The following is a 27,188-nucleotide window of genomic DNA, read 5'->3' as shown; positions in this document are numbered from 1 at the left end:
TCGGGCCCCGGGAAGAGCGCGCAAAATGGCCGCTTTCATCAATGTTGAGGCGCTGCATCCGGGAGATGGCCTGCACACTCTCTGCCTCATGGGAGGCTAGTTCATCATTTTCTGCCGTTTTGTACTGGGAATAGCGACTTTTAGCGAGCTGATGCACTGTGCATGTTTCAATCGCGACTGGCAGGGTCATATGCTTGATCTTCAGTAACTGCTCTCTCAGAGGATCAGAGTGAACTCCAAAAACGATTTGGTCTCTGATCATGGAGTCAGTGATATCACCGAAGTTGCAAGATTGCGCTAGCAGTCTAAGTTTAGTTAACTATGAGTTGAAGGATTGGTCTTTACCTTGCAATCGCTGCTTGAATATGTAGCGCTCGAAGATTTCATTGGTGTCCACCTCACAGTGACTGTCAAACTTGTCCAGGATGATCTGAAACTTTGTCTTGTCCTGGTCTTCGGCGAAGTGAAAGGAATTGAATATTTCCAAGGCATGATCACCCGCTGTGGTGAGGAAAAGAGCTATCTTCCGTGCATCAGACGCACCATTGAGGTCTGATGCTTCGACGTAAAGCTGCAATTTCTGCTTGAATATCCGCCAGTTGGCACAGAGATTGCCAGAAATCCTGAGCTGGTGAGGAGCCGGAATCTTGTCCATTGTGCCGGTATACATTCGCTGGTCGTCACGGATCTTGCTGAGTTGAACTAACTAGATTGAATAGATCTGTATCATGTATCATGTTGTGTGATGTAATTTGGAATAACACAAGCTGCCACTTGATGAAGTTTTGAGTAAAAGATGCTCCAGACTTTGACGTGAGTTCAATGTGTTTTATTGAACGATGAGCACAGTTCTCAATGAGTTTGACTCTCTGCTAATCTAAATGTAGTAACTCAGTCTAACTGAACCAGCCTTGCTCTGAGCCACGTGCTGGGGTGTGATGCTGAGGATACACCCTGTCTCACTCTGTGGATGTTGGTCTGTGGAAAGAGACGGGGTGTGAGTGCCTCATCCCTTTTATAGTGAGATACCACCCCTGAGTGTCCTGACTGCTCATTGGTCGTGTCCTATTCTATGTGTTCATTAGCTGCATGTTTGCATATCATGACAAGGTTGAGCTTGATACAGCTCAAGGTAGTGTTTAGGGTGTCCCTCACCAAGGCCAGGATGAGTTGATTTTTTGCGGGGGTTCAGAATAGATGTGAGCGGTGTTCGGTAGGCCTGCAAACCACACACACACATTCTGGTCCATTGGGGGTCTTTTTCAGCACCATTTTGGCAGCCCTGACTGTTGATTTGGAGCCCTGTCCATTTGGGGTGTCGGACCAGTCTGAGTTAAGAATTGGTGTGGGGACGGATGTCCTGGCATTCGCTTTGTTGATTGCTCGGCGGTGGATTCTGCCAAGTTGTAGGCAGGCAACTCCACCTTGTACCTCGGCATGGCTAGGTGATTTGATGGAGTCTCTGTACCTCGATAAGGTCACGTTCACAGTGAGAGTCAGTTGATGGGTTCTACAGTAGATGGCATCTGTTCACGTTGCACTTTAAGGAATTGGTCACTGTTAGCTGTTAGTGGTGGGCGGGGGAGGGTTGGGTTGTATTTTCGTTAAGGGAGGGGGATTGTCACAGTTGTTGGCTAGAATTTGTTCTGGTGTTGGTACATGTGATAGTTTTGTTTTGCTTTGTAAATTTTTGGATATAAAGTGTTAATTTAATAAAAAATACTTTAAAAAATTAAAATTAAGCTTTTTTAAAATGTAACAACCTGGTATGGACTCCTAACAGTCTACAAGAAAATTAGAGTCATAGATGTTTACAGCATGGAAACCGGCCCTTTGGCCCAGCTTGTCCATGCCGCCCAGTTTCTATCACTATGCTAGTCCCACTTGCCTACATTTGGCCGATATCCCTCTCTACCCACCCTGTCCATGTAACTGTCTAACTGCTTTTTAAAGGAAAATATTGTACCCGCCTTTACCACTGCCTCTGGCAGCTCGTTCCTGATGCTCACCACCTCTGTGTGAAACAAATTCCCCTCTGGTCTCTTTTGTATCTCTCCCCTCTCACCTTAAACCTGTGCCCTCTAGTTCTAGATTCCTCCTTTGGGAAAATATGTTTTAAAAAATAAATTTAGAGTACCCAATACATTTGTTTTTCAATTAAGGGGCAATTTAGCGTGGCCAATCCACCTACCCTGCACATCTTGGGGTTGTGGAGGCAAAACCCACGCAAACATGGGGAGAATGTGCAAACTCCACACGGACAGTGACCCAGAGCCGGGATCGAACCTGGGCCCTCGGCGCCGTGAGGCTGCAGTGCTAACCACTGCGCCACCGAGCTGCCCTGGGAAAATATGTTGACTATCTACCTTATCTATGCTCCTCATTATTTTATAAACCTCTATAAGTTCACCCTTAAAACTCCTATGCTCCAGGGAAAAAAGTCCCAGCCTATCCAGCCTCTCCTTATAGCTCAGACCATTAAGACCTGGTAGCATCCTCATAAATCTCTTCTGCACTCTTTCTAGTTTAACAATATCCTTTCTATAATAGGGTGACCAGAACTGAACACAGTATTCCATGTGTGGTCTGATGAATGCCTTGTACAACTTCAGTAAGACTCCTGTATTCAATATTCTGACCAATAAAAATTAGCATGCGGAATGTCTTCTTCACCAACCTGTCCACCTGCGACTCCACCTCCAAGAAGCTATGAACCTGTACCCCTAGATCTCTTTGTTCTGTAACTCTCCCCAGCTCCCTACCATTAACTGAGTAAGCTCTGCCCCGATTTGATCTACCAAAATGCATCACCTCACATTTATCCACATTAAACTCCATCTGCCATTCATTGGCCCACTGGCCCAATTGATCAAGATCCTGTTGCAATCTTATATAACCTTCTTCACTATCCGCTATGCCGCCAATCTTGGTGTCATTTGCAAACTTACTAACCATGCCTCCTACATTCTCATCCAAATCATCAATATATATAACAAATAACAGTGGACCCAACACCGATCCCTGAGGCACACTGCTGATCACAGGCCTCGCGTTTGAAAAACAACCCTCCACACCCACCCTTTGGCTTTGGTCTCCAAGCCAATTTTGTATCCAATTGGCTACCTCACCCTGGATCCCGTGAGATTTAACCCTTCGCAACAACCTACCATGCGGTACCTTGTCAAAGGCCTTGCTAAAGTCCATATAGACAACGTCGACTGCACTGCCCACATCTACCTTCTTGGTTACCCCTTCAAAAAACCCAATCAAATTGGTGAGACATGACTTCATGACTTTCCCCTTACAAAGCCATGCTGACTTTCCCTAATTAGCCCTTCCCTGTCTAAATGCCTGTAGATCCTGGTCGCTCAGAATTCCTTCTAACAATTTACCCACTACAGAAGCAAGGCTAACCGTTCTGTAGTTCCCAGGCTTATCCCTACAGCCCTTCTTAAACAAGGGCACAACATTTGCTACGCTCCAAGCTTCAGGCACCTCTCCTGTCGCTGTCGATGATTCAAATATCTCAGCTAGGGGGCCGGCAATTGAAAATATTTTTTGTTTATAATATTTAATTTCTATGTCAATCCAATCATTTTTTTTTAAATTTAGAGTACCCAATTCATTTTTTTTCCAATTAAGGGGCTATTTAGCGTGGCCAATCCACCTAGTCTGCACATCTTTGGGATTGTGGGGGGCAAAACCCATGCAGACACGGGGAGAATGTGCAAACTCCACACAAACATTGACCCAGAGCCGGGATTGAACTTGGGACCTCGACGACGTGAGGCTGCAGGGCTAACCCACTGCGCCACTGTGCTGCCCTCTTAATCCAATCATAAACATTTATTTTGCCATTTAAATGTGTGTGAAAAGTGAATCACTTCCTGATTTGCTGTCTATGAGAATACTTTAACTCAATTGGCTGCTTACCTGGCTTGCTGATGTCACTGCTGTTGGCTGTCTGGAGATCCTCTTGAGTTGGCGCCAGATCTAAGTTGCCATTTGGAGAGGAGAAATCCACGTCACAGGGATTGCTAGGTATTTCGTCAGGGTCAGCAAATCATTAAGGCTCCTTCGATAATACCTTCCAAGCCCACAGCCTCTTCCACCGAAAAGAAGAAGGGGCAACAGGTGCATAGGCCCACCATCTCCTGCAAGGTCCCCTCCAAGTCATGCAACATCCTGCTTTTTAAAATGTTATTCATTCATGGGACATGGGCGTCACTGGCTGGGCCAGCATTTATTAGGGCAGCACGGTAGCATAGTGGTTATCACAGTTGCTTCACAGCTCCAGGGTCCCACGTTCGATTCTCGGCTTGGGTCATTGTCTGTGTGGAGTCTGTATGTTCTCCCCGTGTGCGCGTGGGTTTCCTCCGGGTGCTCTGGCTTTCTCCCACAGTCCAAAGCTGTGTAGGTTAGGTGGATTGGCAATGCTAAATTGCCCTTAGTGTTCAAAAAGGTTGGGTGGGGTTACTGGGTTACAGGGATGTGATGGAGGTGTGGGCTTGGGTAGGGTGCTCTTTCAGAGGGCCGGTGCAGACTCGATGGGCTGAATGGCCTCCTTCTGCACTGTAAATTCTATGAATTCTATTACCCATCCCTAATTGCCCTTGAACTGAGTGGCTTGGCAAGCCATTTCAGATGGCATTTAAGAGTCAACGTCATTGATGTGGATCTGGAGTCACATGTAAGCCAGACCAGGTAAGGAGAGCAAATTTCCTTCCCTTGCAGTGACACCTTTACTGTTACAATGTCAAAGTCCTGGAACTCCCTCCCAAACCGTATTCTGGATGTACCCATGGCACACGGACTGGCTAACTTCAAGACAGGGGCTCACCACCACCTTACAAGGGATTCAAGACGGGTAATAAAGGCTGGCGATGCTCATATCATATAGAATTACAGTACAGAAGGAGGCCATTCAGCCCATTGAGTCTGCACTGGCTCTTGGAAAGAGCACCATACTTTTAAAAAGAAAAAACATTTTTATTAAAGGTTTTCATAAAATATCAATAACAAAATGAGAAAGAAAAAAGAACCCAACAGGGTTAAGTACAAAACACAATCTAAAAAAGCAACCCGCCAAACCCCTCCCCCACCGTACCTAAATAATAAATTAACATTAACACCCCGACTTAACACAACAGACACTCCAGTGTAAATAACATAAACAAAAATAAAGTTAAACCCCCCCCCCCACAAGCTGCTGCTGCCATTGACCAATGTCTATCGTTCTGCCAGAAAGTCTAAGAACAGTTGCCACCGCCTAAAGAACCCTTGTACCGACCCTCTCAAGGCGAATTTCACCCTCTCCAATTTAATGAACCCTGCCATATCGCTGATCCAGGATTCCACGCTTGGGGGCCTCGCATCTTTCCACTGAAGGAGAATCCTTTCCGGGCTACCAGGGACGCAAAGGCCAGTATTCCGGCCTCTTTCACCTCCTGCACTCCCGGCTCCTCTGCCACCCCAAATATTGCGAGCCCCTAGCCCGGTTTGACCCTGGATCCTACCACCCTCGACACCGTCCTCGCTACGCCCTTCAAAAATTCCTCCAGCGCTGGGCATGCCCAGAACATATGGGTGTGATTTGCTGGGCTCGCTGAGCACCTAACACACCTGTCCTCACCCCCAAAGAACATGCTCATCCTTATCCCGGTCATGTGTGCCCTGCGCAGCACCTTAAACTGTATGAGGCAGAGCCTCGCGCACAAAGAGGAAGAATTCACCCTCCCTAGGGCATCTGTCCACGTCCCCTCTTCGATCTCCTCTCCCAACTCCTCCTCCCACTTACCTTTCAACTCCACCACCGAGGCCGCCTCCTCCTCCTGCACCACCTGGTAGGTTTCTGAGATCTTCCCCACTCCCATCCACCCCCCCGAGAGTACCCTCTCCTGTACTGTGTGTGGCAGTAGCCGCGGGAATTCCACCACCTGTCGTCTGGCAAACACCCTTACCTGTACGTACCTGAAGGTGTTCCCTGGGGGGAGCCCGTACTTCTCCTCCAGCTCACCCAAGCTCGCGAACTTCCCGTCCACAACAGGTCCCCCAACTTTCGTATCCCTGCCCTGTGCCACCCCGAAAACCCTCCACCTGTTCTTCCTGGGGCGAACCGGTGGTTCCCCCGTAATGGGGTGCACGCCGAGGCCCCAACTTCCCCCCTATGCCGCCTCCACTGCCCCCAAATTTTGAGAGCCGCCACCACCACCGGGCTCGTGGTATACCTCCTTGGAGGGAGCGGCAGCGGCGCGTTGCCAGCGCCCCCAGACTCGTACCCACACAGGACGCCGTCTCCAGCCTCTTCCATGCAGCCCCCTCCCCCTCCATCACCCACTTGCGCACCATCGTCGCATTGGCGGCCGAGTAGTACCCACAGAGGTTGGGCAGCGCCAGCCCTCCACTATCTCTACTCCGCTCCAGGAACACCCTTCTCACCCTCGGAGTCCCTCGCGCACCACACAAACTCCATTATACTCCTGTTAACCCGCCTGAAAAAAGCCTTCGGGATAAACATGGGGAGGCACTGGAACAGGAACAAAAACCTTGGGAGCACCATCATTTTGAGTGACTGCACCCTACCTGCCAAGGACAGCGGCAACGTGTCCCACCTCTTGAACTCCTCCTCCATTTGCTCCACCAGCCTTGTAAAGTTAAGCCTATGCAGGGCCCCCCAGCTCCTGGCCACCTGGACCCCCAAATATCTGTAGCTCCTCTCCGCCCTTTTTAGTGGGAGCTCGCCAATTCCCCTCTCCTGGTCCCCTAGCTGAACTACGAACAGCTCGCTCTTCCCCATATTGAGCTTGTACCCTGAAAAGTCCCCGAATTCCCTAAGGATCCTCATTACCTCTGGCATTCCTCCCACCGGGTCCGCCACATACAGAAGCAGGTCGTCCGCATAAAGCGACACCCTATGCTCCTCCCCACCCCGCACCAACCCCCTCCAGTTCCTCGATTCTCTCAGTGCCATAGCCAGGGGTTCAATCGCCAGTGCGAAGAGCAGGGGGGACAGGGGACACCCCTGTCTCGTCCCTCGGTGCAACCGAAAGTACTCGGACCTCCTCCTATTTGTGGCCACACTCACCATCGGGACCTCATACAACAGCCTAACCCACCTGACAAACCCCTCCCCAAACTCGAACCTCTTCAGCACCTCCCACAGGTACCCCCACTCTACCCTATCGAAGGCTTTCTCAGCGTCCATCGCCACCACTATCTCCGCCTCCCCGTCCCTCGCCGGCATCATAATAACGTTCAAAAGCCTCCGCACATTCGCGTTCAACTGTCTCCCCTTCACAAACCCCGTCTGGTCTTCATGGATGATCTACGGCACACAATCCTCAATCCACGTGGCTAAGACCTTCGCCAGCACCTTGGCATCTACATTTAGCAAGGAAATCAGTCTGTAAGACCCACATTGCAGGGGATCCTTGTCCCGATTCAGGATCAAGGAGATCAGTGCCTGGGACATTGTCAAGGGTAAAGCCCCCCCCCCCCTCCCTTGCCTCATTAAAGGTCCTAACTAACAGCGGGCCCAACAGGTCCATATATTTTTTATAGAACTCGACCGGGAAACCGTCAGGCCCCGGTGCCTTCCCGCCTGCATGCTTCCTATCCCTTTGATCAGCTCCTCCAGCCCAATTGGGGCCCCCAGTCCCGCCACCAGTCCCTCTTCCACCTTTGGAAGCCTCAATTGGTCCAGGAAACGGCCCATCCCTCCCTCCTCCCGTGGGGGCTCGGATCGTTACAATTCCTCGTAGAAGTCCCTGAAGACCCCATTGATGCCAACCCCACTCCGCACCACTCTCCCTCCCCTGTCCTTAACTCCCCCGATCTCCCTAGCTGCGTTCCGCTTCCGAAGCTGATGAGCCAGCATCCGGCTTGCCTTTTCCCCATACTCGTAGACCGCCCCCTGTGCCTTCCCCCACTGCACCTCTGCCTTCCTGGTGGCTACCAGGTCGAATTCGGCCTGGAGGCTGCGCCTCTTCCTCAACAATCCTTCCTCAGGCTCTTCCGCATACCTCCTGTCTACCCTCACCATCTCCCCCACCAGCCTCTCCCTCTCCCCCCGCTCCCTGTGGGCCCTAATGGAGATCAGCTCTCCCCTCACCACCGCCTTCAGTGCCTCCCATACCATTCCCACTCGGACCTCCCCGTTGTCGTTGGTCTCCAAGTACCTCTCTATACTTCCTCGGACCCGCTCGCTCACCTCCTCGTCCGCCAACAGCCCCACCTCCAAGCGCCACAGCGGGCGCTGGTCCCTCTCCTTCCCCATCTCCAAGTCCACCCAATACGGGGCGTGGTCCGAAATGGCTATTGCCGAATACTCGGTATCCTCTACTCTCGCTATCAGCGCCCTACTCAAAATGAAAAAGTCGATTCGAGAATAAGCCTTATGGACATGTGAGAAGAATGAAAATTCCCTAGCCCCCGGCCTTGCAAATCTCCAAGGGTCCACCCTCCCATTTGGTCCATAAATCCCCTCAACACTCTAGCCGCCACCTTTTTTAATAAAATAGACAGGAGCATCACGAGCTTCGTGTGGGCAGGGAAAGTTCCGAGAGTAAGGAGGGGGTTCCTTCAGCGTAGTAGGGACAGAGGAGGATTGGCACTACCGAACTTGGGCGATTACTATTGGGCCGCCAATGTGGCAATGATACGTAAATGGATGATGGAGGGTGAGGGAGCGGCGTGGGAAAGACTGGAGAGAAAGTCCTGTAAAGGGACGAGTTTAGAGGCGCTGGTGACGGCGCCGCTACCGATCTCACCTAAAAAGTTTACCACGAACCCGGTGGTGGCGGCAACATTGAATATCTGGGGACAGTGGAGGCGACAGAGAGGGGTGCGGGGAGCCCTGGTGGGGTCCCCAATCAGGAACAACCATAGGTTCGCCCCAGGAAGAATGGATGGAGGATTTCAGAGCTGGTTCCAGTTGGGAATTAGGAGAGTGGGAGATTTATTTATAGATGGGACTTTTGCGAGCTTGGGAGCATTGGAGGAAAAGTATAAGTTGCCCCGGGGAAATTTCTTGAGATATATGCAGGTGAGGGCATTTACTAGACAACAGGTGAGGGAATTTCCATTGCTCCCGACACAGGGGATACAGGACAGGGTGCTTTCAGGGGTGTGGGTCGGAGAGGGCAAGGTGTCAGAGATTTACCGAGAGATGAGGGAAGAGGGGGAGGAGTCGGTGGGCGAACTAAAAGGAAAGTGGGAAGAAGAACTAGGGGAGGAGATAGAGGAGGGTATGTGGGCTGATGCCCTAAGCAGGGTAAATTCCTCTTCCTCATGCGCCAGGCTTAGCCTGATTCAATTTAAGGTGCTACATAGAGCACACATAACGGGAGCAAGATTGAGCAGGTTCTTTGGAGTGGAGGACAAATGTGGGAGGTGTGGCGGGAGCCCGGCAAACCACGCACATATGTTTTGGGCATGCCCGGCACTGGAAGGGTATTGGAAGGGAGTGACGGGAGTGATTTCGCGGGTGGTGAAGGCCCGGGTCAAACCAGGCTGGGGGTTAGCTCTATTTGGAGTTGCGGAAGAGCCGGGAGTGCAGGAGGCGAAAGAGGCCGACGTTGTGGCCTTTGCGTCCCTAGTAGCCCGGCGCAGGATCCTACTCATGTGGAAGGAGGCGAAACCCCCCGGACTGGAGGCCTGGGTAAATGATATGGCGGGGTTCATTAAACTGGAGCAGATAAAGTTTGCCCTGAGAGGATCGGCTCAAGGGTTCACCAGGCGGTGGCAGTCATTTCTCGACTACCTAGGGGAACGTTAGAGGGAAGACAGATGACCAGCAGCAGCAACCCAGGGGGAGGGGGGGGGGGGGGGGGGGGGGGGAGGGGGGGTTTAGTTTAGGTCAAAGATAAAGGGGTTTTGTTACTTGTGTATTGTTTAAAATTTCTGTATTGTTATTGTTGCGTTTGCTTTGTAAGAGGGGAAAAATTGTTGTTTGGGAAAAAATTTTCAATAAAACATTTATAAAAAAAAACACTCTAGCCGCCGCCGGCTTCCTACCCGTCCTAGACCTGGAGCGATCCAGTGCCGGATCCAACACTGTGTTAAAGTCTCCCCCCATTATCAGGCCCCTCACTTCCAAGTCGGGGATCCGACCCAACACACGCCGCATAAAACCCGCATTGTCCCAGTTCGGAGCATACACATTGACCAGTACCACCCTCTCTCCCTGCAACTTACCACTTACTATTATGTACCTATCGCCATTATCTGCCACAATGCTCGACGCCTCAATTGACACCTCCTTTCCCACCAAGATCGCCACCCCTCGATTTTTGGCATCTAGCCCCGAGTGAAACACCTGACCTACCCACGCTTTCCTCAGTCTTACCTGGTCTGCCACCTTCAGGTGTGTCTCCTGGAGTATAACCACATCCGCCTTGAGCCCCTTCAGGTGCGCGAACACGCGGGCCCGCTTAACTGGCCCATTCAGTCCCCTTACATTCCAGGTTATCAGCCGGATCAGGGGGCTACCCGCCCCCTTCCCCCGCCGACTAGCCATGACCCCTCCTCGGCCAGCCACGCGCCCGCACCTCACACCCGGCCCGTTCCCCACAGCGGCACCCCCCCGTCTTGACCCCTCCCACTTGCTCCAGCTCCTCCTTGACCTTAGCAGCAGCAACTCGATTCCCCCCCACCCACCCCCCCACCCGGCTAGGACCCATCCTAGCTGGTTTACTCCCCCCATTGCACTTCCGCAAGTCAGCTGACTGCTGCTGACCCCGGCCTCTCCCGCCTCCCCTTCGACTCCTCCCATTGTGTGGCACACCCTCCTCTCCCGCTCCCCATCCACAAGCTCTCCCCCTCCCCCCTCCGTTCTAAGCGCGTGAAACAATCCTCGCTTCCCCCCCCCCAGTCTTTGGCGCGGGAAAAAAGCCCGCGCTCTCCACCTACCAGGCCCCGCCACCGACCAAAACAGTGCCCAACCCTCCACCCTCCCCAACCCGAAAGAGAAAAACACAGAGAAAAAGAAACCCAAAACAATGCAAAGGTCCCCCCCCACCCCCGAACCAAACAAATGCATAACATATCCACCGTAGTCCCCAATTGCCCATCCCGACCCTCAGTCTGTGTCCAGCTTCTCCGCCTGAACAAAGGCCCACGCCTCCTCCAGAGACTCAAAATAATGGTGCCGGTCCTTGTAGGTAACCCACAGTCGCGCCGGCTGCAACATGCCAAACTTCACCCCCTTCCTGTGCAGCACCGCCTTCGCTCGATTGTACCTGGCCCTCCTCTTCGCCACCTCCGCACTCCAGTCCTGGTATATCCGAACCTCCGCGTTCTCCCACCTGCTGCTCCTCTCCTTCTTGGCCCACCTGAGCACACACTCCCGATCGACGAACCGATGGAACCGCACCAGCACCGCCCGCGGAGGCTCGTTAGCCTTGGGCCCTCCTCGCCAACACTCTATGGGGCCCCTTCCAGCTCCAGGGCCCCTGGAAGGATCCCGCTCCATCAGCAAGTTCAACATGGTGACCACATAGGCCCCCACGTCCGGCCCCTCCAGTCCCTCCGGAAGGCCCAGAATCCGCAGATTCTTCCGCCTCGACCGATTCTCCATCTCCTCGAACCGCTCCTGCCATTTCTTGTGGCAGCCTCGTGCCGCTCCACCTTTACCGCCAGGCCTAAGATCTCGTCCTCATTGTCAGAGATCTTTTGTCGAGCCTCTCGGATCGTCACCCCCTGGGCCGTCTGTGTCTCCAGCAGCTTATCAATAGAAGCCTTCATCGGCTCTAGCAGGTCCGTTTTAATCTTTCTGAGGCAGCGCTGGATACCCTCCTGTTGCTCCTCCGCCCCACTGCCTCCACGCTGCCTGGTCTCCACCTGCCGCCATTTTGTCCTTCTTCTCTCCCTTCTTCTTTGTCACCCTTTTTTGTTGCCCCGCTCCTAGTTAAAGCCATATACTGACGGGGAGCTATTACTAACTCCTTCCCACACCGGGAAACGTCGAAAAAGTGCCCTTGGGGGCCCTGAAAAGACCCCAAAAGTCCGTTCGTGCGGGAGCCGCCGAATGTGCGACTTAGCTCCGCATAGCCGCAACCGGAAGTCTTGAGAGGGAATCCTTTTGGCAGTGTTCGCTTCACCAATCTACCCCAAAAAGTCTGTGGAAACCCCTGAAAAAGGTCTGAGAGTCCGTTCCAGACGGGAGCTACCGAATGCACGACATACTCCTCCATGGCCGCCACCGGAAGCCTCGTCCACGCTTTTTCAATGGCCTTGGTAGATCTTTTCACAGTTGTTCCTACTGCTGCTAGAATTCACCTTTAATAAAGGCCCTCAAGTCAGCATGCAGCCTCTAAGCTTGCCCTTCCCCCGCCTGCATGCTGGAAGAGGCTTTGTTTATCCTGCAGTTAAAGCCAAATCTTTTACTGTTTCTGCCGGGTCTGGTAACCAAGAGACATACCATTCCTGGGGGACACTGTCGGGGGAATGTTGCAGTCTTCTTCCCACACCGGGAAATGTCAAACAAATGCCGTGGGGGCCCTGTAAAGAGCCCAAAAGTCCGTTCCAAGGGGGAGCTACCGAACATGCGACCTAGCTCTGCATAGCCGCACCCGGAAGTCCAAGAGCACCCTATTTAAGCCCACACTTCCACCCTATCCCTGTAACCCAGGAACCAACGTCACCCTATTGGACCCTAAGGGCAATTTACCATGGCCAATCCACCTAACCAGCACATCTTTGGACTGTGGGAGGAAACCGGAGCACCCGGAGGAAACCCAAGCAGACATGGGGATAACGTGCAGACTCCGCACAGACAGTGACCCAAGCCGGGAATCGAACCTAGAACCCTGGAGCTGCAAAGTAACTGTGCTACCCACTGTGCTACCGTGCTGCCCACAAGAGATCCCAAGAAGAGATTTTTTTAAAAATTTACTGGGGGTATTTTGCTCAGTTGTCTGAGGAAAGAGAAACAGAGTTAATGGGTGCGATTCTCCACTCCCGCGCCGGTTGGGAGAATCGCCTGGGTCACCAAATTTTCCCGCGACGCCGGTCCGACACCCTCCCACGATTCTCCCAAGCGGCTAGAACGGCCCCGTCGAGTTCCGCGCGGCGCAGGCCGGAGAATCACCCGAGACAACCAAAATGGCGATTCTCCGACACCCCTGCTATTCTCAGGTGGGCCGAGCGGCCAGCCCAAAACGGCGGGTTCCCCCGGCACCGTCCACACCTGTCGCTGCCGGCGGGAACAGCGCGGGAACGCTGGGGGGGGGGCGCGGCCTGCGGGGGAGGGGGGGGGGTCCTGCACCGGGAGGGGGGGGTGTGGAGGCCTCAAATGGGGTCTGGCCCGCAATCGGTGCCCACCGATCGTCGGGCCGGCCTCTCTGAAGGAGGACCTCCTTTCTTCTGCAGCCCCGCAAGATCCGTCTGACATCTTCTTGCGGGGTGGACTCGGATGCAACCACGCATGCGCGGGTGACGGCAGTAAAGCGGCACCGGCCGCGTCATGTATGCGGCGCCGCCTTTACGCGGCACCAAGGCCTGGCGCGCGTAAATGACGCGGCGCCGCTCCTAGTCCATTTCGGGCCCTGAATCGGTCGGGATAGGGGCCGTTTCGCGCCACCGTGAACCTCGACAGTGTTCACGACGGCGCGAACACTCTGCCTCCATTTCGGAGAACCCCGCCCAATGTTTCAGAGATGGATAAACTTTCATCAGAGTGTCTGACCAGCTCGACCAGCAGGAACTTCATGTCCATTTACTGTGTCCCATTCTCAACCAATGAGAAGCTGCACGGTCACATGACAGCCGCGGGTCACATGACTCAGTGAGATGGCTCCGCTCGCCGCAGGATGTCTTCTTTTGCTTTTCTCCTTCTGCTCCGTCCGCCGAACCGCCGCCTCCTGGAACACCAGCCGCAACCTCACCGAGCCAACACCCGTTGTCATTTGGCACGGCATGGGTAAGGTGGCGGCGAATTCAAATCGCGCACATCCAATCTACTTCTCGACCGAAGCGGCTCCTTCTGTCGCTCTCCCCCTTCACTCAGCGCCGCCGCCGCGATCCTTCTTTCAATTCAATCTTTCTGCGTTTCTCCCTGTCTTCCCCAAACCTTCTCCACCTCTGCTCGAAATCGTTCATTCAGAATGCTCCAAACACCAAGGGGCAAGTATTTCACATATGGAGACATTATCGATCTTGCACGACTGACCCAAAATTGATGATTTTCTATAAAAACATAAGCCCGTGTTTCTGAAAAGGCTTTTTAAGCTGCTCCTTGGCATCAAGCCAGGCAAATCCTATTGCAGTCTATCGAATCAAGCGGCGAGGCGAATAAATGTGAAAGCGGACTTTGTTTAAAACGGGGCAATAAAAAAATCCACTCAATATTTATTGAAAGTATACAGCTTGGAAGTAGATACAGTATTTATAACATCAAAGGGTTTTGCTCTTTTGATATGATGCACTGATATAACTTCAAAACGCAGCTTTAGGATTTGATTCTAGGTCGACTGATACACTTACTCAAACAACAAAACCCAATGAAAATGTCTCCAAATAGCTAGGGTTGCCTCCATCTTTTGATTCTTGTTCAATTTATTGATTCATTTTAGGCGATAGCTGCTGTGAAGAATTTACCCTGAAGTTTATTAAACTGGTGGAAGAAACTGTCCCAGGAAGTTACGTTTTATCCTTGAAAATTGGAAAGAGTGTGCTGGAGGTAGGTCTTAATGAGGAAGAATGAGCCAGAATGAATCCAAAGAAAAGTACAGCATAGGAACAGGCCCTTCGGCCCTCCAAGCCTGCGCTGACCATGCTGCCCGACTAAACTACAATCTTCTACACTTCCGGGGTCCGTATCCCTCTATTCCCATCCTATTCATGTATTTGTCAAGATGCCCCTTAAACGTCACTATCGTCCCTGCTTCCACCACCTCCTCTGGCAGCGAGTTCCAGGCACCCACTACCTTCTGTGTAAAATAACTTGCCTCGTACATCTCCTCTAAACCTTGCCCCTCACACCTTAAACCTATGCCCCCTAGTAATTGACCCCTCTACCCTGGGAAAAAGTCTCTGACTATCCACTCTGTAATGCCCCTCATAATTTTGTAGACCTCTATCAGGTCGCCCCTCAACCGCCTTCGTTCCAGTGAGAACAAACCAAGTTTATTCAACCTCTCCTTATAGCTAATGCCCTCCATGCCAGGCAACATCCTGGTAAATCTCTTCTGCACCCTCTCTGAAGCCTCCACACTCTTCTGGTAGTGTGGCGACCAGAATTGAACACTATACTCCAAGTGTGGCCTAACTAAGGTGCTATACAGCTGCAACATGTCTTACCAATTTTTATACTCAATGCCCCGGCCAATGAAGGCAAGCATGCTGTATGCCTTCTTGACTACCTTTTCCACCTGTGTTGCCCCTTTCAGTGACTGTGGACCTGTACACCAAGATCTCTCTGACTGTCAATACTCTTTTAAAAAATAAATTTAGAGGACCCAATTCACTTTTTCCAATTAAGGGGCAATTTAGCGTGGCCAATCCACCTAATCCACATCTTTGGGTTGTGGGGGCGAAACCAACACAAACACGGGGAGAATGTGCAAATTCCACACGGACAGTGACCCAGAGCCGGATCGAACCTGGGACCTTGGCGCCATGAGATTGCAGTGCTACAACTGTGCCACCGTGCTGCCCTGACTGTCAATACTCTTGAGGGTTCTACCATTCTCTGTATATTCCCTACCTGTATTAGACCTTCCAAAATGCATTACCTCACATTTTTCCGGATTAAACTCCATCTGCCATCTCTCCGCTCAAGTCTCCAAACGATCTAAATCCTGCTGTATCCTCTGATAGTCCTCATCGCTATCTGCAGTTCCACCAACCTTTGTGTCGTCTGCAAACTTACTCATCAGACCAGTTACATTTTCCTCCAAATCATTGATATATACTACGAACAGCAAAGGTCCCAGCACTGATCCCTGCAGAACACCACTAGTCACAGCCTTCCAATCAGAAAAGCACCCTTCCATTGCTGCTACTCTGCCTTCTATGACCTAGCCAGTTCTGTATCCATCTTGCCAGCTCACCTCTGATCCCATGTGACTTCACCTTTTGCACTAGTCTACCATGAGGGACCTTGTCAAAGGCCTTACTGAAGTCCATATAGACAACATCCACTGCCCTACCTGCATCAATCATCTTTGTGACCTCCTCGAAAAACTCTATCAAGTTAGTGAGACACGACCTCCCCTTCACAAAACCGTGCTGCCTCTCACTAATACGTCCATTTCCTTCCAAATGGGATTAGATACTGTCTCGAAGAATTCTCTCCAGTAATTTCCCTACCACTGACGTAAGGCTCACCGGCCTGTAGTTCCCTGGATTATCTTTGCTACCCTTCTTAAAGGAACAACATTGGTTATTCTCCAGTCCTCCGGGACATCACCTGAAGACAGTGAGGATCCAAAGATTTCTGTCAAGGCCTCAGCAATTACCTCGCTTGCCTCCTTCAGTATTCTGGGGTAGATCCCATCAGGCCTGGGGACTTATTCACCTTAATATTTTTCAAGACGCCCAACAAGTCATCTTTTTGGATCTCAATGTGACCCAGGCTATCTACACACCCTTCGTCTACTCAACATCCACCAATTCCTTCTCTTTGGTGAATACTGATGCAAAGTATTCATTTAGTACCTCGCCCATTTCCTCTGGCTCCTCAGATAGATTCCCTCCCCTGTCCTTCAGTGGGCTGCCCCTTTCCCCGGGTACCCTCTTGCTTTGAAAAAAATAAAAAATGTTATTAAAGGTTTTCAAAAAATATCAATAACAAAATAAGAAAAAAAAAGAACCCAACAGGGTTAAGTACAAAACACAGTCCAGGAAAGCAACCCTCCATACCCCCCTCCCCCCTGTACATAAATAATACATTAACATTAACACCCCGACTTAACACAACAGGTGGATACACCCCCTCAGACCCTTCAGTGTAAATAACAGAAACAATAATAAAGTACTCCCCCCCCCCCCCCCCCCCCCCCCCCCGAGCTGCTGCTGCCATTGACCAATGTCTATTGTTCTGCCAGAAAGTCTAAGAACGGTTGCCACCACCTAAAGAACCCTTGTACTGACCCTCTCAAGGCGAATTTCACCCTCTCCAATTTAATGAACCCCGCCATATCGCTGATCCAGGATTCCACACTTGGGGGCCTCGCATCCTTCCACTGAAGAAGAATCCTTCGCCGGGCTACCAGGGACGCAAAGGCCAGAACACCAGCCTCTTTCGCCTCCTGCACTCCCGGCTCCTCTGCCACCCCAAATATTGCGAGCCCCCAGCCCGGTTTGACCCTGGATCCTACCACCCTTGACACCGTCCTCGCTACGCCCTTCCAAAATTCCTCCAGCACTGGGCATGCCCAGAACATATGAGTGTGGTTTGCTGGGCTCCCTGAGCACCTACCACACCTGTCCTCACCCCCAAAAAACCGGCTCATCCTTGTCCCAGTCATGTGTGCCCTGTGCAGCACCTTAAACTGTATGAGGCTAAGCCTTGAGCCTCTTGCTTTTTATGTACGTGTAAACCGCCGTGGGATTTTCCTTAACCCTATTTGCCAATGACTTTCCTGACCCCCTTTTAGCCCTCCTGACTCCTTGCTTAAGTTCCTTCGTACTACTCCTACAAGGAGTAGTAGCGACCGATACCAGAGTTTAAACGCTATTGAAGTTTCATTGCTTCTAACCGCAACTTTGAATTAGTCCATAGAATGATAGAATCTGCAGTGCAGAAGGGGGCCATTCAGCCGATCGAGTCTGCACTAGCCCTTGGAAAGAGCACCCCACTCAAGCCCACATCTCCACCCTATCCTCGCAACCCAGTAACCCACTTAACCGAAGGGACAATTTAGCATGACCAATCCACCTAACCTGCACATCTTTTGACTGTGGGAGAAAACCGGAGTGCCCGGAGGAAACCCACACAGTCACAGGGAGAACTTGCAGACTCTGCACGGACAGTGACCCAAGCCGGGAATTGAACCGTGGACCCTGGAGCTGTGAAGCAACAGTGCTACCGTGCTGGTGCTGTAGAATGTGTTAGAGTAACTCACAGTTCACTTTGGAGTGGAGTACAGAACATATTGTCTAATTATAGTTCGGAAGCTCAAAAATGTATGCTATACCACAAAAGATCTGGTTATTAGTGAAATGAAATGAAAATGAAATAGTGATAATAAGAAACAACTATTTGTAGTGCTTCAGTCGGATTCCTGTTTCCCATTCTATCTGGTGAGTTGCAGCAGACGTGTTTGAGTGCAATGTATGTTGTCCAGGGTAAGTAAAAGAGCAGGCTCAGCTGTGCTCTTTTCCCGACAAACCCCCCCCCCCCCTCAAATTCCCCCACCCATGCTGTTGGTGACAATGAACTTCCATTGGATTGGTCCATCTTTGACAAAGCACTGCAGTGGCTTGACATTGCCTTTAGCAGTATGGTTGATAAGGAAGCTCTCCTGATCTTTCCACCTGCTCTCTGGTGTATCGGAAGGATTTCCAGACTGATAATCAACCTGTTTGACCACTCTATGAATGCACCTTCCATGTCCATCAAGTTCTGAACTCGGACTTGAACCCGGGCTTCTGAACCCGGAGCTTCTGGCCCAGAGGTAGGGACACTACTGACCATGCCACAACCTCACCCTACCAATGAATAATGTGATTAAATCCCAGTTGGGCCACATGCGGCCAAATACATATTTATTGGGAACCACACTCAAAATGCTTTCAGAAAAAAAGTTTGAGGAAAGATCATTTTAATATTTGAAAAAAAAATTGCAGTATCCAATTTTATTTTTCAATTAACCGCCAATTTAGCATAGCCAACCACCTACCCACCATATCTTTTGAGTTGTGGGAGCGAGGCCCACACAGACACGGGGAGAATGTGCAAACTTCTCACGGACAGTGGCCCCGGGCCGGGATCAGACCGGGGACCTTGGCACTGTGAGGCAGCAGTGCTAACCACTGCGCCACCTTGCTGCCCCTAGATCATTTTAATCTACTTCCTTTTAAACCCACATCTTATTTCCTGTTTCATAGTCTCCCTAATGTAAATCCAGCTTATTATTTGATTTCTGAACCCATCACTTCCTCCACACCTGAGGGTGCTGGCTGTTCCTATGATGTGGTTCCTTGATACCGACAATTGTACGTACTGTACCGAGTGGTTATTTCTAATTTTCAGAAATAAGGAACTTTGTGATCTAGACTAATTTACTGTTAATGGTACAATCCTGACCAAAAATCTGAATACGTTGTGTATTTTATTAGGAAATTCAGAACAGTTACTTCATGAATGTAAATGACCAAGTTAAAGTGGCATGTAACATATTGTCCAAGGACACGAAGTTACAGAATGGATACAATGCGATGGGCTTCTCACAAGGAGGTCAGTTTATGTAAGTGTGACTCAATGGGCCTTACTTTATGAAATAACTTCCATTTGTTTCTTTTTATAAATTTAGAGTACCCAATTCATTTTTTCCAATTAAGGGGCAATTTAACATGTCCAGTTCACCTGCCCTGAACATCTTTTGGGTTGTGGGGGTGAAACCCACGCAGACACGGGGAGAATGTGCAAACTCCACACGGACAGTGACCCTGGATCGGGATCGAACCTGGGACCTTGGCGCCGTGAGGCAGCAGTGCTAACCACTGCACCACCGTGCCGCCCCTTGCATTTGTTGAGCACTTTTCACATCCACGCGCCCCAAAACACTTCACTGTTGATGAGTTGTTACAAAAATGCAATCCAACAGGTGTTTTTTTTTAATGCTTTGGTTGCTTGTTTTGAATACAGAGCTTTTACAGTAATGGTTTTCTATTGTGTTGTAGGAGGGCTGTGGCACAGAGATGTCCATCTCCTGCAATGATAAATCTCATCACATTTGGAGCCCAACATCAAGGTAATATTTACTGGTCCATCTTGCGCCATTTAAATGCATATTTGTTCAAATGTGTTATTTTCAAAAGCTGAAACCTTTTTTATTGTTATAATTGTATTACAAACATGGTATAACAGTGAGTGGCTGAACAGTGAGTGGCTGCAGTATTCCATAGGTATTGTCAGTGAAGGCGGTATTGTTGAGGTCACATGACTCCGTATACTGGAGCTCCAGTAACATAATGCAACAGCCTTAATGAACTTCTATTAAATTCCCTGTTAGAACAACCTATTGCTTCCCAACCTTTCTAAAACTTCAACTGAAACTGCTGCCTTGGTTAACCATATCAATATGAAGTTGAAAATTAGCACGCGGATTAAATAAATAATGTGGAATGCTTTGCTCCTTTGTAATCGGTTGACAAATGGGTGAGGCTCCTGTACAACGCTCCCAAGGCGAGTGTCCGAACTAACATCGCCAGCTCTGAATACTTCCAGCTACAGAGAGGAACAAAATAGGGCTGCCCCCTGACCCCCCTTTGTTCGTGCTAGCGATTGAACCCCTGCCGATAGCCCTGCGGGACGCGAAAAGCTGGAAGGGAATCTGGAGAGGAGACAGAGAGTACAGAGTTTCACTCTATGCAGATGACCTGCTCCTCTATGTCTCAGAGCCACAGGAGAGACTGAAGGCAATACTGCAAATGCTGAAAGAGTTTGGAACCTTCTCGGGCTACAAACTTAACCTGGGGGGGGGTGGGTGGGGGGGGGGGGGGAAGAACCCGGGAATTCCCAAACCGACACTCAAAGAAGCAAAATCAAAGGGGGCTTGGCCGTACCAAATCTACAATACTACCACTGGGCAGCAACGACAGAAAGAGTGAGGGGATGGGTACAAGAACCCGACACAGATTGGGTACAAATGGAGGCGGCATCCTGTAAAGGAACAACCCTCCGGGCCCTGGCTACAGCAGCACTCCCATCCCCCTCAACAAGACACACAACGAGCCCAGTAGTAGCGGCCACCAAGCTGAGAATGTGGACCCAGTTGAGACAGCACTTTGGGATAACCAAAATGGCCCCCATGGCCCCCATCTGCGGCAATCACAGATTCCTCCCAGGTATGCTAGATACCACCTTCAGAAGATGGATGCGGGGCGGGGGAGGATTGACGGTCAGGGACTTCGACGTAGGGCACAGACTGGTGACACTGGACGAACTAACAAGGAAGTGGAAACTAGCAAAACGACAGGCATTGAGACGCCTCCAATTTAACACTTCCTCCACAAAGAGACAGCAGGGTACTCCAGGGCCCCAGAAAACACACTATTAGAGGACCTGATAGGCACAAGCAGCGAGAAGGGGGGGTTATGTGGGAAAATATACAGACAGCTACTAGACAGAGCTCGAACACCACTGGACGAGACCAGACAAAAATGGGAGGACGAACTGGGGACAGAGGTAGGGTGGGGACTCTGGAGCAAAGCTCTGAACATGGCGAGCTCCATCTCCTCCTGCGCAAGGCTAAGCCTAATGCAGCTCAGAGTGGCGCACAGAGCGCACCTGACCAGAACCCGACTGAGCAGGTACTTCCCGGAGATGGAGGACAAATGTGAGCGGTGCCAGAGGGGCCCGGCCAACCACACCCACGTGTTTTGGGCTTGCCCCAAGCTTGCTGGGTTCGGGACAGCCTTTTCCGAGGCAATGTGCAAGGTTGTGGAGGTGACGGTGAAGCAGTGCCCATCTTCGGGGTATTGGAGCAGCCAGAATTACACATAGGGAAGGGGGGCAATGCCCTTGGGGAATTATAGACCGATCCAGAGGGCAACAAAATGTACATAAGAGTTAGTTAAATGAAGGACAAAATAAACCTCTCTGTACAATAAAGTAAATTAGCCCGGGCAAGAAAAATGTAATGTATACACGCAACAACTGTTTATAAATAAGAGAAAAGCCAATAAAAAGATTTTCAAAAAAAAATATGATGACAAATGCTTTCGAAGACCAGCATGGTAACTCTATCCCAGCAACTGAACTGCTTGAAGCGGCCATCATGAAAGTGGGTGCATGTCTAAATGAAGTGCATGAAGCTCAGGCTGAAGCAACATGCATTCTTATCAAGCATGTACTTGCCCCCATTCCCTATAAAAATTGTCTGTGGCTTCCTCCCATTGTTGCTGAATATGATAATAAGCCACTGGCTTATACAAAAGATGTCACTCCGAGCCCTCTCTCCACTAAACATTGAAATCCACCCAGCAAATACTCCTTTGTTCTCTGTGACCATGAAATGCAGACAACACTGTAAATCAGCTTCTGGTGAAATGTCAGTCAGAACCTCAAATGTAACTGAAATATTTCTACCCAAGACATCCCCCCCCCCCGCCTAACTGAACCTGGGAGAAACATTTTCCAGCCATTTTTCACATTCGCCAACCATTTTTCACATTCCCCAACCCTTCCTCAAAACAGAGTTTGCAATACACTGTAGCAAATCCCACTGATAACCATGCAGACTTCTCCTTTATTGTAGGTTTGAAAAAACACGAGATAAAGTGAGTCCAGGTCTTTCCTTCAGGCTAAGTTATTGTTAAGAATTATGATTATAATTATGATTCTATTTGTCTCTCCAATAGGAGTATATGGTTTTCCCCACTGTCCTGGGGAGAGTTCCCACATCTGCAACTGGATAAGGAAAATGCTAAATTTGGGTGCTTACAGTAGTCTACTTCAAGATCAGTAAGTATGGAGAGTTTAATATAGTTCTGCGTCTTGTTCACTGTATTTGTGCCACACAAGTACCAGGCAGTGACCATCTCCAACAAGAGAGAATCTAACCCTCTCTCAATGGCATTGCCGTTGCTGAATCCTCCTCTATCAACATCATGATGGCCGCTTCAAGCAGTTCAGTTGCTGGGATAGAGTTACCATGCTGGTCTTCAAAAGCATTTGTCATCATATTTGTCATCACCATTGACCAGAAACTGAATTAGGCCAGCCATAGAAATACTGTGGGCAGATGCTGGGAACAGGTTAGAGGCTGGGAATTCTGTAGTGAGTAACTCCTGTCCAAACTCCCCAAAGCCCTTCCACATCTACAAGGTTTGAGTCAGGAGTATGTTGGAATGCTCCCCATTTACCTGGAATAGTGCAGCTCCAACAACACACCAGAGGCTTGACACTGTCCAGGAAAAATCAGCCCACTGATTAGCACCCCATTCACCCCCTCCACCACTGACTCAGTGTGTGCCATCTATATGATGCACTGCAGCAACTTCGACAGCACCTTCTAAGCCCACAACCTCTAACATCCCGAAGGACAAGGACTGTAACTGCATGGAAATACCCATCATCTACCTCAAAACTATACACCACCCTGACTTGGAACTATATTATCATTCCTTCACTATCGCTCGGTCAAAATCCTGGAACTCTCCCTAACAGCACTGTGCATATATCTACACCATGTGGCCTGAAAAGGTTCAATACGACGGTTAACCACCAACTTCTCTCGAGCAATTGGGCATAAGCAATAAATGCTGGCCTAGCCAGCGATACCCACATCTTGTGAAAGAATAAATTAATGAACAATATCTATACAGGGTATCTCGTGTACTATGTGAAAGTAAATAAGTTGCACAATGCCATGTATGGTATCCATTCCTAGTCATAAAGCTAGAACAATAAAACCCACATCCTGAACACACACATAAGGGGAACAATCGAAGTAAACAGCATAACAGTTGTCCCTCTATCCCAATATTGCTTTAGTTAATATGTAACCGATTTCAGGGAAATTGTGCAATGGGTGCTTTTGACCCAATGGATTTGATGGATGAGGACATGATTTGACCTGGTGGACATGGGTTCAGATGGCTTTCACAATGTATCACACAGGCGCCAATGGAAGAGGATTGAGGGATATATTTTTGGAGTGAGGAGGGGCAGGGGAGTTATAGCAGGAAATCTGCTCTTTGGAAACCATTCAGAAACGAGGATAAGGATGGTGGCAAGATCTCAAATTGATTGAAGTTATTTGGCGCACCCCACAGGGTTCTGTTCTAAAAGTGCATTGTTTGCAGTTCATCAATGATGGGGCTAGTTTAAACTTGGAAGATAATTTTACTAAAATATAAGTTATAGTAAACAAGTAATGACTTGTAAGGGCAGCACGGTAGCATAGTGGTTAGCACAAATGCTTTACAGCTCCAGGATCCCAGGTTCGATTCCTGGCTGGGTCACTGTCTGTGTGGAGTCTGCACGTTCTCCACTTGTGTGCGTGGGTTTCCTCCGGGTGCTCCGGTTTCCTCCCACAGTCTAAAGATGTGCAGGTTAGGTGGATTGGCCATGCTAAATTGCCCTTAATGTCCAAAATTGCCCTTAGTGTTGGTTGAATGGGGTTACTGGGTTATGGGGATAGGGTGATGTGGGCTTGGGTAGGGTGCTCTTTCCAAGAGCCGGTGCAGACTCGATGGGACGAATGGCCTCCTTCTGCACTGTAAATTCTGTGAAAATGACCAAAAGCTGCTGATGAAATTTGATGTCATTAAGGGTGAGGTGGTATATGTTTTTTAAAAATTGTAAATAGAATAGGAGAAAACTGGTGTGGTGGGAGAATATAGAGGAATTTTGGTGGGGGGGGTTGCGGGGTTTGTTTCACGAGACAAAGCCATGAAATGCCTAACTATTGGGTTTTATCTCAAGAGGATTAATATGAATTTGAGTATTGATGAATCTAATGATCAGAATCAGATTTTGTACTCCGTGCTACATGGAGAATGTTGAGGCAGACCGAGGGTACAGTGCTGATTACTGAAGAGGTTGCCTGGTATGAGGAAGTACAAGTAAGACTAACGTTTTTAAAATAAATTTAGGTATCAAATTCTTTTTTGGGGCAATTTAACTTTGCCAATACACCTACCCTGCACATCCTTTGGTTGTGGTGGGGTGAGACCCACCCAAACATGGGGAAAATATGCAAACTCTACACAGACAGTGACCTAGGGCCAGGATCGAACTCGGATCCTTGGTGCCGTGAGGCAGCAGTGCTAACCACTGCGCCACCGTACCGCCCAAGTACAAGTTGGAAAAATTGGTGAAAAATACAAACATGAGATCTACAGGGATAGTTTGATAGAGGTATTTGAAATTTTGAAGTGAATAGTGTAAGACAACTTTCTAGTGATTGGAGTCCAGAATAAGGGACACAAATTTAGGATAGAATGTAAGAAACATAAGCCAAATAGCAGGATTTCTTTTTAAATTTAAAGTACCCAATTCTTTTTTTTTCTTCCAATTAAGGGGAAATTTAGCGTGGCCTATCCACCTACCCTACACAGCATGGGTTGTGGGGGTGAGACCCGCACAGACACGGGGAGAATGTGAAAACTACACACTGATGGTGACCCAGAGCCAGGATTGAACCTGGATCCTCATCACTGTGAGGCAGCAGTGCTAACCACTGTGCCACCGTTCTGTCCAGGATTTCCTTTTGAGGCTGTGGAACACATTACCAGAGTTAGTGATGTTAGTTTGATAAATGGTCGAAGGTAAAGGGATATGGGGACTGGGCAGGTACATGGAATTAGGAATATTATTTAACTGGACAAATAACATTAACACAGACTGGCTGGGCAAATAGCCTGTTTTATATGCTGTAATTTTATGTAAGTTTCATGTAATATGTTTAATATTTTGGTTTTGAGATGTGAAAAGCCACACACTGATTAAACATTTGGAGAAGCTTGAGCAGGGGTTCTGTCTGGTTTTGACTTAACAGAGCTTCATGTTCAATTCGGGTTTTGCCCAGGACTTTCTAAAAGAAGTTCACAAGAACAATTATATAAATGGGAACCTTTGGGAGTTGGGTGGAATTGGAAGGAAGGGCATGGTGGGGAAGAGAGATCAACCAGATATTGAGAGTTGAGTGACTGAATGTCTTTTTGCAAATGGTGGCACTTTGTGTAAATTCGTATTGGAATATTATTAGTTTCACTCCATGCATCAAAAACCGTTTAATTTTAAAGTACCTTCTCTGCTAAATGAAGAATTATGCTTTGAACTTTATAAATCCAAATGAAATGTGGTCACTTTTAATAAAGAGACGCCAAAATTTTTTGTAGTTAATGTCTGTCTGCAATTACTAAAATGTACAATAATGACTGGAGAGTTAGAATGACCCCAGGGGAAATCAGTTTGACTTGTGGGCTATGGACTAGTAATGTGGAATTGGATTGAGGAGTCTTCCATTCGGGTGCTCTGCAAGGTCCTCGAACATGTTGTAAGCACTTAGCTCTATGCTAACCTCAACCATCATTCCCATTTTGAACTTCCTCGCAGTTTTCTGTGGAATGGTGAGAATGCAGTAGGTTACCCACGACCTGTGTAACTACAAAGGTGACCCATTGTCCCCCTCTGTCCTCGATGAACTTGCACTATTTCTTCATAGTTTCTCCAATGTGGTCCACTTCATGCCATCAATCTCGCCAGGTTCAGTCCTTACTTTGAAACTTAATTGTTTAAGCCAATCAATTAATCTCATCTACTGACAATTGTTTTCCTGTCAGCTTGGTGCAGGCAGAGTATTGGCATGATCCCTTGAATGAAGATCTGTATAGGAAGAAAAGTATTTTCTTGGCAGAAATTAATCAAGAAAAGGTAAGTACTCCATTCTACCTAGTGGCTTTAATTTGTATGGGAAATTGTTGGCTGTGAATTGCATCCATCAGACGTGGCAAAACATTAGGAAACCAATCAGCTACGCCACCATCACTGCCGATGACTTGTTGTTATACATGTCGGAACCGAGTGTGTCAATAGGGGGAATATTGGAGCTGCTTCGGGTGTTTGGGCCTTTCTCGGGGTACAAATTAAATCTAGACAAGAGTGAGTAGTTTGTGGTGTCTCAGCCGGGGGTGTTGGCAGGGATGGGGGTGCTGCCATTCCGTGGGGTAGGGACTCATTTTAGAAACCTGGGGGTGCAGGTTGCTTGGGATTGGGGGGGTGCTCCGTAAGTACAACATTTCTAGTTTGGTGGGGAGAATGAAAGCTGATCTGGCAAGGTGGGATGGTCTCCCTCTGTCACTGGCGGGTTGAGTACAGGAGGTTAAAATGAACGTGTTGCTGCGATTTCTGTTTATTTTCCAATCCCTGCCGATTTTCCTGCCAAAGGCATATTTTTAGAGAGATTGAAGGAATGATTACCTCGTTCATATGGGGAGGGAAGGTGGCCAGAGGTAGAAAGGTGCTTCTACAGGGGGGAAGGCAGGCAGGGGGTTTGGGTCTTCTGAACCTGATG

At 49.3% G+C, this 27,188-nt stretch overlaps 1 protein-coding gene across 1 annotated transcript in view; it reads left to right on the top strand.

The window, feature by feature from the left end:
- The first annotated feature begins 13,769 nt into the window (after positions 1–13,769).
- Positions 13,770–27,188, top strand: part of LOC140417004 (palmitoyl-protein thioesterase 1-like) — a 28,698-nt gene continuing 15,279 nt past the window's right edge. Inside the window, exons 1-6 of the mRNA XM_072501165.1 lie at positions 13,770–13,918; positions 14,571–14,677; positions 19,282–19,409; positions 19,846–19,916; positions 22,528–22,630; positions 26,458–26,548. Coding sequence (XP_072357266.1) covers positions 13,789–13,918; positions 14,571–14,677; positions 19,282–19,409; positions 19,846–19,916; positions 22,528–22,630; positions 26,458–26,548 — 630 coding nt within the window. The 5' untranslated portion in view covers positions 13,770–13,788. The remainder of the gene's footprint in view (positions 13,919–14,570; positions 14,678–19,281; positions 19,410–19,845; positions 19,917–22,527; positions 22,631–26,457; positions 26,549–27,188) is intronic.

Source organism: Scyliorhinus torazame, chromosome 1 (assembly GCF_047496885.1).
Source record: "Scyliorhinus torazame isolate Kashiwa2021f chromosome 1, sScyTor2.1, whole genome shotgun sequence".
NCBI classification, from domain to species: Eukaryota; Metazoa; Chordata; class Chondrichthyes; order Carcharhiniformes; family Scyliorhinidae; genus Scyliorhinus; species Scyliorhinus torazame.
The sequence above is the reverse complement of the archived record's forward strand: the minus strand, read 5'-3'. Positions and strand labels throughout refer to the sequence as shown.